Source organism: Nansenia antarctica, assembly GCF_963989245.1.
Source record: "Nansenia antarctica genome assembly, chromosome: 10".
Taxonomy (NCBI): Eukaryota; Metazoa; Chordata; class Actinopteri; order Argentiniformes; family Microstomatidae; genus Nansenia; species Nansenia antarctica.
The window spans coordinates 11,167,257-11,181,046 of record NC_137680.1 but is presented as its reverse complement, the minus strand read 5'-3'; the positions used below and the strand labels follow the sequence as shown (position 1 = coordinate 11,181,046).

The 13,790-nt window shown below is 40.1% G+C and overlaps 1 protein-coding gene across 1 annotated transcript; it reads right to left on the bottom strand.

Moving 5' to 3' along the window:
* Positions 1–120: 120 nt before the first annotated feature.
* LOC308166628 (uncharacterized protein) lies at positions 121–13,411 on the bottom strand (the record flags this gene model as incomplete). Its single annotated transcript, XM_080540956.1, has 12 exons — positions 13,357–13,411; positions 8,154–8,226; positions 7,682–7,962; positions 7,139–7,459; positions 6,226–6,282; positions 5,715–5,855; positions 4,990–5,106; positions 2,720–2,854; positions 2,319–2,405; positions 1,647–1,778; positions 1,200–1,298; positions 121–314 (listed from the first exon to the last, which is right to left on the bottom strand). Exons 1-12 carry the CDS (start codon positions 13,406–13,408, stop codon positions 121–123), a joined length of 1,689 nt encoding a protein of 562 aa, XP_080397082.1. The 5' UTR covers positions 13,409–13,411.
* Positions 13,412–13,790: the final 379 nt, after the last annotated feature.

The following is a 13,790-nucleotide window of genomic DNA, read 5'->3' as shown; positions in this document are numbered from 1 at the left end:
ATGGCACAGCTTTGAATTGTCCGGTCAGAAATATTTATTTTTGATTTCACTGTACAAAATAAATGTGAATACACTAGATGTTCCCCTCACGTCATAGCTGAATAAATGGTTTATGCACTTTTATAGATCTCTCTTCACCGTGGTTTGTGTCGAAACATCTATGTCATCATAGTCACTGTCTGTAGTTGAAGAAGAAAAAGAGTGGTCGAGACATTTTATTACAGAACCTGACTCCTTGGTTCTGTAAGACTCCTCACCTTGGAAGTGTGTGTTCTTGTAAAGCTCTGATGAGGACGAGGAGCTGCTAGAATCATCTGTTAAAAAAATACTCACATCAGCAATTACATTCACAATACAATTATCAGATGTTGTAAAGCTAAGTAGTAGACATACTACTTTGTGTCTTGATAATACCTACAGTACATACATACATACTACTTTCATAGGATCTTCATGATACCTATACATAGTCACCATAAGATTTAACATCAGCTTTCATTATTATCTGTTAATATGGGTTTTACAAAACTAGAAATTCAGTTTGGGGTACCAGTGGAGGTAGAAAGGAGGAGGATGGGTTCATTGTAATAGATTAAATGGAATAGGGAATGGTATAATACATTCAAACATGGTATAATACAATCAAACATGATTTACACAAGATGAAATTGACAGTGACAATAATTAACTGAGTCCACCTATTGATGAATCCTGCCATGTGTAAGTCTGCCCATACTTATTTAGGCCTAAGAAATGGGTCAAGCCTATAATCTCGTGATGTATAATGCTTATGGATACTAAACAAAAAGGAAACTTTGTTTTAACAAATGAACAAATGAACAATGTTCACTGTAGTGGAAGAGCCACAGTGAATACCTGTTGCAAGAGACGCTGATTTACCTGTTACAAGAGACGCTGATTTGTTAGCCTCTCTTCGTGTATCTAGTCTAATTGGCTCTATTATCCTTCTGAGTTGTAGCTCTCCACAGCCTAATGGCAGTTTAGTGTGAAAACCGGAACCAGGCAATTTGTTTCTTTTACGGATAACACTGCTATTCATGGGATTCATTCACAGATTCCACAAAACAACATGAGTGTAACTTAGAATTAGGCTCTGCGGGGGACAGATGGTTCAATGGAACCGCTAGCCACCCTGACATGACATGCACAGGCTCATCAGAAGTGGAGCTATTGGGTACCTTGGTTTTGATTGCTCAGTAGGCAGTGGTGGATGTCTCTTGGCTTTTGCTGATTGGAGTGCGCAATGGTTGATTGCACAGGAGGCATATAGGTGTTACCTGTAAAGAAATGTATTTTTGTTCATGTGCCCATAGTAAAGTTATTATAACATATTGTTTCTAAGGAACGTTCTACACATATTACTGTGACAGTGCCAAAATTAGGTAGTCAGATATGTGTATACAGAAAGCACACTTTTTTGTATTGATTTCAAGGATTCGGAGCTCGATAAAGTAATGTGTACTAAACCAAACATACAATGATGCAAGAAATGTCCCTTACAATATCACTCGGACAGTAGTAACAATAGTTTAAATTGAAACTAAGAAGCCTCTGTCTACACCATTAATGTCTTCACACAGCCAGATGTGTGAGGTGTTGTTTTCATGATGTGTTCTTCTGCAGACCTGACTTAAGACACTCTTCCGCAGTCATCCCCATGTTCTCATAGCACTCCCCAGATGATGTACTAGTTGATCCTTGGGATGGCACTCTGCGCTTGGCCACGTCTGTGTGGGGAGTCCGCCTCACTTCTGCACCTGGGGGTTAGCGTTCCAGAAAATGACTGACTTCACTAGGCTACTCATTGATTAATGGAAGGGAATTTCATAGCTCATCACCATTTTGTTGTTTGTGTTGTTGCGAACCGGCCTACCTTCAGCCAGGTGAAACGTAGGCTAACTAGGCTAGCATTCATAACCCGACTGAGTAATGCAGTATAATGTGAAGGTGAATTGTGTCAGTGTGTGTCTGTTGTGACATGGGAGACGTAGTAGAGACGCAAGAAAGGCTACTTTGATTAATAACAGAAACTGGGGGATTTTCCACAAAAGGTTACAGGTCAATAAAATTGTGAATCGGGGTGTGTATTCTGGCAGTGTTGTCTTAGTGCAATCTAATCTACATAGACCTAGGGTTGAAGTTCATTCATGTTTTTTGTACTTTTGTGAAATTGTGTGAAAGGGGAAAGGCCCTGATAACTTCATGATATCATTACATTGTATGAGTTTAGCACAACAATGCAGTGTTTTGTTAGGCTGTCATAACAATATGTTTGAAGATTTATGAATAAGACAGACCTGAGTACAGACACTTTTCCTCCTCTATCTGGATGTTCTCATAGCACTCCCCGGATGACATGCTGCTGGTAGACTGGAGCGAATGCACTGAGGGACACACACGTCATTATTGATATTATACACACACTTAGGCTACTCAAGGCTACTTTTGAATCCCCATGGCAACTCAACCACTCAGTGGTTACAACTTTTGAGCTTGTGCTCTAGTAGACTTTTAGAAATGGTGACTTGTGACGTTGAGTTCATCACACAAAGAATGGAAGGGAGAAGCTCATGAGGTTCCTTGTCACTGTATTGTAAGTTATTTATACAACGTCCTTGTGAGACGTTTGGAGAAGACACCTGAATGACATGGACATAGTATGATGACAGGATCACAGACTAAACTAGACTCCACGTACCGCTTTGGTTAGCCATGTTATTTCTCTCAATGCAGTTTGTCACCTCAGCAGTGACATTGTATTTCTCAGGGCTGACGAAGGTCTCTGCTGTCTGTTTGTTTTCTCTTGGCCGCCTGTCTCCATTGTCAGCAGTGACTAAGAAAAAAAAAGGGTAAATATGTTGCGTGGACCACTTTCTCCCTCAATAGCTGGCCATTGTGTGACTTCAATAATAATTATAATTATAATAAAAAAGAGTGGGGTAACTTCTCTCTTTATTTTTCTATATTGTACTATATTGTGTGTAAGACAATATCCAAAACTTTGCTGATCTTACACATACAGCCTTTTACCAACTAACCATGTGCCATTGCCATGTCGATGGAAGGTTGAGCATTGATGTCGTTTTCATAATCAGAGTCAAATGGGGCATCGGCACTACCCTGAGTGGGCAGTTGGTCAAGGTCTAGGGAACCAAAACGTAGAACAGTCACGTCGTCAGTGGGTGTGTCCTATTCTAGGCTGCAAAAACCAGCAAGAAGGAAGGAGACCAAATGTAATCTAATCTAAATCTAAAGTGATCAAAACTATTATTTAACGCAAATTCTGTAATTACTATGAGGTTGATGTATTTATTTGATGGTATTTGTGTACATATTGGTTTCACCATTCAGAAATAACACTGTTTAGAAATAGTCTCCCTATTCTACACCACCGAAATTGTTGGGACAGATTCATCAAATGTCCAAAGTAAGTACCGGTACTCATGTTTAGTATTTGGTCGACGATCCTTTGCATCCAATAACTCCCTGAAGTCTGCGACCTGATAACCACACAAGACATGGGTATCTTCTCTGGTGATGCTCCAGCAGGCCTGCACCTGCTGCATCTTCAGTTGTTTGTTTGTTTTGAGGATGGATTTCCCTAAGTCTCCTCTTCAGCAAATAAAATTCATGTTCAATATGATTTAAATCTCGAGATGGGCTTGACCAGTCAACTCCTTTTTACTTTTTTGGCCTGAAAAACTCTCTAGTTGCTTATCTTTTGTGTAATTGTCCTGTTGTATGATGAAGCACAGTCCAATGAGTTTGGAGGCATTTGTTTGTACTTGAGCTGACAAGATGTTTCTGTACACAAAATCCATCCCGCTGCCGCTGTCAACAGTTACATCATCAATGAAGACAAGTGAGCCAGTTCCAGTGGAAGCCATACATGCCGAAGTCATTAACACCCCCTCCACCATATTTCACAGATGAGATGGATGGCATACTGTGGATATTGGGCAGTTCCGTTTTTTCTCCACACTTTACTCTTGCCATCACTCTGGTACATTTTAATATTTGTCTCTTTTTTCTAGAACTCTGCAGGCTCTTTTGGGTACTTTTTAGAAAACTGTAACCTAATTAATTAATTAATTTTGCCATTTAGCAGACGCTTTTAATCCAAAGCGATTTACAATTACGAATTACAGGGACATTCCCCCTGGAGTAACTGAGGGCTAAGTGCCTTACTCAAGGGCACACTAGTAGTGGTGTGGTTTCAGGCGGGATTTGAACTCACAACCTTCTGATCACAAGTCCAACTCACTATCCACTAGACCACCACTACCCCACCAGTAACCTTACCTGGCCATTCTGTTTTTGTGGCTAACCAGCAGAAGTACAGAGGCTACACTGCCATGTGTAAGCCACTAAGTAGTGCTCCTGATTAGTGCCTAACTTCTTAATTATGGTGAGCATTTCTTCTGTCATCCACTGTAGAAGTCTACCTGGGCCTACCAGTCTGTTTGCTACTGCTGAAGTCACCAGTGCTTTATTTATTTATTATTATAATGATGTTCCAAACTGTTGATGTTGGATGTCTTTTTTCAGATTTCTTCAGCCTAAAAAGGCTTTCTTAACTTTCATTGACACCACTTTGGTCCTCATGTTAAAAGACACCAATAGCAGGCTCCAGAGGCAACGCTTAGAATCAATACGAGACATTGACAGCTCTCTTATGCCTGCACTAATGATGTGACAAAACACTTGTGTAATTACTTTTGGGTACCCAGAAATAGGGGGACTATGCATAAGAAATGTTGTAATTTCTGAATGATAAAACCAATATGTACTGTACACAAATACCATCAAATAAAAGCTGAGAATCTATTCTTTTATCTTACAGTAATTGTTTGATTTCAAATCCAAATTTTTGAATTGTAGAGCCAAAACATATGCTTCACTGTCCCATTACTTACGCAGGACACTGTATGTTATAACCAGGAGTGTGCCAGTACAGTAGCTACTCACAGTTGTACTCCGCTGTTTCCGTCGTGACCATGAGAAGGTTGGCTCTCTCCCCTGGGTGTCTGTGTTGAGAATGGCTTAGCATCCGGCTGCCATCTTGTCTTTTGTGAACCAAAACTGCTAACAATGGAGGAAGGTAAACTCAGACTTCTCTGCACAGCAGATGGGATGTTTGTTGCTTTAGTTTTGTTATGTTATGTTGCAGGAGAAAGTGCAAAAGTCTCACTGGAAAAAAATACAACTGTTTAAATAGGTCATAGCTCTCATATAGCTTTATCACCCCGTTGAAATACATTGCTTTTTCACACTTTGGAGTGAAAACAACACCAGTGGGACACGTGCCACCCCTCCTAAATTTCGTTGTTTGGTACCTGTACTGTAGCAATGACAATAAAGTCCATTCATTCATTCATTCATTCATTCATTCATTTCAGTACCGTAGGTCACGCATGCTGTGTATGCCAATTTAAATCGTGTGTCCTTTCGGATTGTGTTTCATCATCTGCATTGGCAAAGCATTGAGAGGAATGGATACTATCCATATTAATAGCATTCATTACTGCCCATTGATGATAGCACTTATGTTGTTTAGGAGCACACAGGGAGACCAACAATGAAATAATCTAAGGGAGAGAGAGATAGAGAGAGAGAGAGAGAGAGAGAGAGAGAGAGAGAGAGAGAGAGAGAGAGAGAGAGAGAGAGAGAGACCAACTGAAATAGTGACTCACCAGCTCTCCACCTGAAAGACAGGAAGAGTAGAGTGTGTGAGAGGAGGGTGAGGAGGAGGCCAATAGACAGAGCGATGCAGCCCCACACCGCTGGAGGAGGAGAGGACCAGCTTTCTGCACTGGTAACCAGTATCACAGCACCTGGAAATGACATGAAATTAGAGATTTATAAGAATACAGTCTGATTAGATGAAAGATTCTTCATCAACATTTGCATATCAACTAAGGAAAGTTATATTTCATTACACAAAAATAATTTAGTAATCTGAGTAGATCTATGAGGGATCTAAAGTCGTATGATATTTTGTTCTGCAATATGCCCTGTGCATTTGCATTTACTGAAACCAAACTTGACAAATGTGCCATACATCTTCACCAGCTCCGACAGTAATAGGATTCAAATGTGAACTAAATATGAATGGTTGCACCTCACAAACCAAAGCCTTTAATCCTCATTCAAGACAAGCAAATGGCATATATTCAAAGCTTATATTAGGGTAGTTTAAGGTACCTGTGGTCCATGTCTCGATGTGAGGTTCTGCTGTCTGGTTGGATGGCAGAGATCGATCTGAAATTCATGTGAGAATTTGAATTAGACTTAGGACCAACCTTGCTGTTGGAACTTAGGAATGTGTTTCCATTTTTAATTAGACATTTTTTGACGCACAGTGGGATCATTGAGGTTACATTTTCAGTAAATAATAAACTGTACGGTATGTTAAGGCAATAACAGCCCATGGCTGTGACAGGAGTGGAGTCTTAAACATTTCACAGCCTGTGGTAATTGCTTGCTAGTTGAATTTATTTGAGAAAAAGAGATTGAAGTGCTAAACAACTGTTAAAATGATAGATATAATAGATATAAATATAGATAACAGTGCTGTCAGACAATCCTGAACTTTGTGTCTCAGCTGGTACAAATAAGCCAGTAGGATGAGCATGAGATGCGCAATATGCTTATAACTCAGGTCAGTACACAGTACACTGAGAGTAGCCAGAAATCTCGCGTGATCAGGGTAGTAGTAGTACCCTGACTGACCTGTACGAGGCAGCCATGTGCGACAGGGGAAATAAAGTGCCTAAGAATGAAAAGAAGGAGTCGCATCAGATCTCGCTTGATTGGCTACATTCCATTCCACGTCACAATCGGACTCGGGACTTGTCAATTTCGCCGACACACTAGAGGACTTTTGATCGTAAATATTGAACACGTTTAATATTTACGATCAAAAGTCCTCTTTTGTGTGGCCGAAACTGACAACTCGCGAAATTGTATTTCATCTGTGTTTTTGTTGTGTAGCCTAGGCCTGAGTGTTATCCAGTCAGACACACTAATAAGGTCAAAAGGACATTTCTCGCTAGCTTCACACTCATCAGGCCCTCTATTTAACTTGATTGAAAGTTAAAGAAAAAAAAAACTCTACCTGAACATACCACCCCAGCATCTTCCTTGTGTCCACAGTCATTGGCTTTCCCAGGTGGAAAGGTGGTGCACTCCCAAAGGGTCCTCTCACTGCCCCCACAATTCACCTGGTCCAAGAGAACCAGGCCGGCGCCCGGTCCAAAGGCCCCGTCCTGCCCAGTCACATTTAGGGCGGAGCCACAGCTTAATTGAGAGCAGACCACAGCACCATCTCTTAGGTCCCACTCGTCATCACACACCGTTCCCCAATGCCCCTCTTGCCACAGCTCCACTCGCCCCTCACAGTGATGTGTACCTCCAGCCAATCGTAAGACCTGGTGCGCTAAGGAATGGATAGATGAACCAATCAGCTCACAGAGAAATCAGTCAAATTGACATAAAGGGTGCAGTTCACACAGGATCATTGCAAAAGCAATTTGGAAGTGGAAATGGTGCAGAACTGAAATGTTTGTAGTTTCTCATCAAGGAGAGATATATCTGTAGCCCAGAGAGATTAAAATACATAATGCCTAACCAAGCACTAGCTGTGTAATTAGGGCCTTACCACAGATGATCTCGGTCAGGTTGGAGCAGTCAGTCTGCGGGACCTCTGTACAGTTCCCCAACCGCAGGTCGCTGTACACACACCCGTTCAGACAGGTTGTGCTGTTCAGATGAACTGTGCCATTCTGTCTTGATCTGAGGTCATACACTCCCCCGCAGCTTAGATTGGCACATATGGCCTCTGCCGCCTCAGTCCACTCTTCAGACCGAGAGTCAAAGGCCACAGGTGTCCATGTGTCTCCATGGAGCGCCTCTACGACCCCAGAGCACTTCTGGGATAGCCTGAATGTGTGAGATAAAGCTGGGGGAATGGAGAGATTGGAACATATTTAATATATAGTATATATGATAGTATATATGTTACTGTGTGTGTCTGTGTGTTGAATGTGTGGGTGTACGCACATTCAACACACAGACACACACACCCACAAACACGCGCACACACACACACACACACACATAAACAAACAAACAAAAAAGGCTCTGGCAACTGTGCTCTTTGCAGACGTTCGTTCAGCAGAGCTGCCACATCCTGTGAGTCACTTCCTGTGGAAATGTCACAGTGTGGTGAATTCTGAGGGGGACACTGAGGAGGACCAACCCCATTCTAGAAACACCACGGCACCAAATACTCTCAGCGGTTTCCAAGTTCTATAATGAATGACCACTTTTTGCCCTACATAAAATTAGGTGGAAACAAGTTCAGCCTTTCTCTCACCCAATCGAACTGTCCTGACATGATATTGCATATCAATTTACCTATATGTTTAGCCTAGGGGCAAACCACCAGAGGAACGATATTTAAACTCTAGAGCAGAACTTACTTTTATGACAAGGTGACACTACATTTGGTGGGTTTCCAATATACAGTGCAGTGAAGCATTTTTTCTTCTTTTGGCTACACTCGAAAAGTTTGGATTTTAAATTAAACTATTTATATAAAGTTAAAATAGAGATTCTTGAATTCACCATTCAGAAATTACACCACTTTTTATGTATAGTCCCCCTATTTCAGGGTACGCAAAAGTAATGGGACAGATTAATGAAATATCCAAATTAAGCAGTCATGTTTAGTATTTGGTTGACAATCCTTTGCATGCAATAACTGATTGAAGTCTGATGGTGATTCTCTGCCAAGCCTGCAACCATCGTCAGTTGTTGTTTGTTATACTGTATTTTTGCCTAAAATCTTATCATCAGGAAATGAAATGCATGTTCAATTGGATTTCAATTTGAGGATTAACTTGGCCAGTCAAGACCTTTCCACTTTTTGGCCTTGAAAAACTCCCTAGTTGCTATGGTAGTAAAGTTTGAAAACCCTACCAAAAATGTGGTATTCACTTCATGATTTTTGTGGCAGACCCATCTCTCAGTTTTTCTTTTTGGTGGTTGTGAGCATGTCTGCATTAAATATTCCTCAAATGTTCCTGCCTATGCATTCGGAGGAGACTTAAACATCATCACTCTCTGGTGTAATTGCAGGTGTCCTTATAGTAAAAAAAATAGGCCATATTTTTTGCCTGATTTTAATTTGCCTGTCAGTATAATCAAGTTTCCTGTGGGATTAGTGTTGCAGTTGTCACCCCCTCTCAGTAGCCACTCACACGCGCGCGTGCGCGCGCGCGCACACACACACACACACACACACACACACACACACACACACACACACACACACACACAGACACCTTACCTATTCATCCCTCTTTCTTAGTTGGGGGGGGGCATATTGAGGTTTATTGGTCATGTTGTCAGCAGTAACGGCTTGGCTAGGGATCTAAGACACTTTAGCAAAATAACAATAATTCAAATTAAAGAACAACTCACTCTGTTCATCCTCAACCAATGAGATGTTCCTCGGAGGAGAGTTGGCTTTGTTTAGAAAGGCTATAATATAAAAAAAAGAACATTTTCTGAATAATTTCCATTCATCTCCATTCAAAATGTAACACAATATGTTCAAGTCTCGTATCAGAAAGAGCAAGGGTAATCAATTACCCCAGATGATAAGATATTCACATGCATGTTATCAAGTGTATACGAACACAAACATAGGTTACAATTTCGAGTGAAAGAAACAACCCTTTCAATTTGCTAAACTATGCTGATGGTATTTCAATGAAGCCACAGTAACTTATCATAGATTTAAAAGTTAGCCTGACAGAATCAAATGATGTTTATGAACTAGATCCTAGTTCATAGATCCTTAAGACCTGTTTGAGTAGCTCCTTCACAATGTTCCTAACTCAAATATAGTGATGTCTTCATAGGCACGGGAAGATGTTTTAAGGTGAAGGTGCTGAAATATGTGTGACTGTAATGTAGAGATGTGATAATGATAATGATACCTATTAAAGTTGTGTTGTTACCAACTGTATGTGCTATGACACAGGTTAAATAGAATGGCAAAAATACCAGGCATTATAAGGCCTACATATGACTCGGCATAGCCTAACAGAACAGTTTGTTTACAAATGTGCATTTGTACATGTATACAGACTAAGGCCTGGACTACACGTATATGGATATTTTTTTAAGCAGATATTGTCGTCCTCGTTTAAAAAAAAAAAAAAAAACTCTGTCCACACTACAAAAATATCTCTGTCCATACGAAAAGCCAAAACTGAACACGATCTGTCAAATACCATAGAAGAACGTTATGGACATGCGCAGTCAGCTGTAATCAAAGGGCGGCAGTGACTCAAAACGTAAACAGACCGAACTCTTTGAAACCGACAGAAAAGCAAGTTATGGCGACCAAGAAGAAAGCAAAAACTGATTATTTTGTGTGGGCAGACGAAAAGTTGAGCCATTGTTGCTGTTGACAACCGTTTTGCTTCAATGCACATGTGTGAACGGCTTGACGCTTGACGCAAGGCGACCAGCTCCGTTTAACATAACCACACAACCACTCAATCAGATGTTTTTTTATTTCTTCACTTCTTATCCGTTTAGAGAAATCTCTGTTTATGTGAGTGAAAACGCTGTGTTCGTATGGTTGAGAGTCCCAATTGTACAAAAAAAATTAAAAACAAAAATTTAAAAACAACCCTAATAGGCTAATATGTATCCGTGTCAGCATGAAAGTATGTGCAACTGCAACCAACAATGTGCAAAGGAAAACCTTACTTTACCTTACCTTTACTAAACCTTACTTTACCTTACCTTTACTAAACCTTACTTTACCTTACCTTTACTAAACCTTACTTTATACAACATTAGTTTGGGTCTCCAGAGGCCAGAGAATGACATCTTGTAATTTGGGGGAGACGCTTGTCATAAGTGTGTCACTGTCAGGATCTGCTAAAAATATGTATTTTATTACTGCACACTAGTAACGGCCAAACTATACCAATGCTGTCAAGGCACCGCAACATCTCCGTACCATGAGCCGCAGTTTAACAACTCACAGTGATCGATGAGACAGGCTAGACAGCATGAAACGGCAGCATGTCTGCGAAGCGAGGCTCGTTTGAAGCAGTGTAGTTTTACATTTACATTTAATGTTTGCCATTTATCAGACACCTTTATCCAAGGTGACATACAACAAATACATTTGTCTAAGTAAGTGAATCATTTATCCATAAGTCATCACAATAAAAAGTCATCTCTGCTCGGGCTAGGGGCCATTGGCCGTCATAATGCTATAAGAAGGAAGAATGAAATTGTCTTTTTATTTTATTTTATTTTTTTACAGTAAATAAACTGTACTGGGGAGATGGTAGAGAGGATAGAGAAGTTCAGGGGGGACATTTAAGGTGTAGCCTGAAGAGATGGGTCTTCAGTCTACTGCGGAAGATAGGGAGTGACTGCTGTCCTGACAGCAGTGTGAAGCTCGTTCCACCAGCGGGGTGCCAGGACGGTGAAGAGCCGTGACTGGGTAGCACGACTGCTGCATCCCCATAGAGTTGGTGTTGCCAGTCGGCCAGCAGAGGTAGAAAAGCGGAGTGAACGGGCAGGTGTTTGGGTGCTGACCATTGCTTGAATGTAGGAAGCGGCTGTTCCCTTTGCCTTTTTACGCTTCTAGTCTATTTTCCTCGGGAGCAAGAGTGTGAGAAATAAGCACATAATATCAAATATGAATTGATATTGTAGAAATGAATTTCAATCATCCCAAAACTAAGTAGGAAAATTGCAAAAAATCACACTGTACACATTGAAAAGTTCAGTATCACATTTAGTATCACAGAAAAACAGTGTTGACGCAATTGTTAATGTCATGTATAGGCTACTTCAAATAATTAAAATTGCAGATTAATCGTCAAGGTTTAAGAATATAGCCTCCCATTATGAAGTTTAACCAAACATATTTTCAGATAGCTTCCCTTTATGAAATATAGAAAATAATATGTAAAACTAAAATAAGTCGTCATCAGATAATAGATGGCAGTGCATCTAGTCTATGTCTTGGTGGAGCACCCTGAAATTTGTGTTAATGGAACTAAGACGGTATTCTCTCGTTTTGGTGTTGATGTCGTTTTCGACATCTGACCATCCTTGCACATGCCGGCCCATCTCATTTGAAAGGAAGGTGAATGAGTCAGGAGCTTGATTTTAGAGCATGTGTTCTACTTTCATATATTTTTCATTCAAAACAACGAGTTTAACAATGAGTTTATTTGACTATTTATTTATATTTAATATCCTGAAAAATCCTCAGGGTGCTGTAGCACCATCAGCACCCCCCCTATGTCCCGCGCCTGGATTGACATCAATTGAATCTCCTGTTTTGGAAACTATGTATTTGCTGACTTTCATTACGGCCTATTGTTTCAGCTGCTTCAAGGGATGTGGCACAAAGGAAATCTTTGTCTATAATTATACATTATAATTAATTTCACACCAGTAGTGTTTGAGCTGTAATAATGGAAATGTACTTCAATCCCATAGTGAATTCAATTTTCGTAGTTGGCTAAATGATTGCTTTTTTTCCAGGGTTTAAGCCATTTCAAAGCGCTTCTCTTTAGAAAGCAATTAAACTAAGTTGAACTGTTGTGTTGTTTAGCACTGTGACAAATTTGTTTATAAATTGCTCTATGAAAATATTGGAGTTGAATGCCATAATTAATTTGATAATTCACCCACTCTATTTCCTGGCTGGCCAACTCTAATTCCCTTCACTTTCATTATGCTGTCACAAGCTGTCTCTGGATAGCCGTTTAAAAATAAATAAATAAATATTAGCTGTAGCAATAAAGAACTTAGAGAAAATATGGTATTTGAGAAATGATGCATGATTCACACTTACACTTTACACATTGCCTGTATGAACCTTAAGTTGTCCGCAACTTGTTGGTTTTCTTTGAACACCAGCTAAGGTGTTTCGGCCTTGTTGGCTCAATGTCTGTCTTTCTTAAGTTAGTTAAACATAAGTTGACTTGATCTGGAAACAAACACATACTGTATCTAATGTCCTTGACGTTAAAAAAGTACTAGTAAATACCATATGAAAAATAAAATGTTACCATTGATGCTGTATACAATTCTATAATGCATTTATAACAGATAGATGCACCATATAGACAAAGAAAGCACTATAATTATATTTTACATTTACATAAAAAACAGATAACAGTAGTCGTAATGCTAGGTCAAAATGTAGACATGCGGAATGCACATCTTGATTAAGCATCCTGAATACAATCTAAATACAAATATAAAGTTAAACCCTATTACCTTGAGAAAGGATTAGAAGCGGTAGAACTATGGTGGTCCTGTACAGTTCCATCTTACAGAATGTGGCCGAGGAGCCCATGGTCTTTTGCGCATACTGCCTGGCCAGCAACATTATTCTTTCAGCAGCAATGAATCCGAAACCACGTTCTCACTGATCTTCTCTTGAATTGAAGAGTGTTCAGAGAACGTGTATCCTCACACTATATTTGTTTATGCTCCTGCAATGTGTGGTTTCCACAAGCATCATCTCTGACACACAATCAAATAGGCCTCTCTAGAGCACATACTCACAGAGACACAGGCTCTCTTTCAGACACATAGTCACATACACCCACTCACTGTCTCTGACAAATGCACACACACAGTACAAACATGAAGATGAGTCACATCATCTACAACAAATGTTTAACCCCAAGGCATAACAACTCAAATTA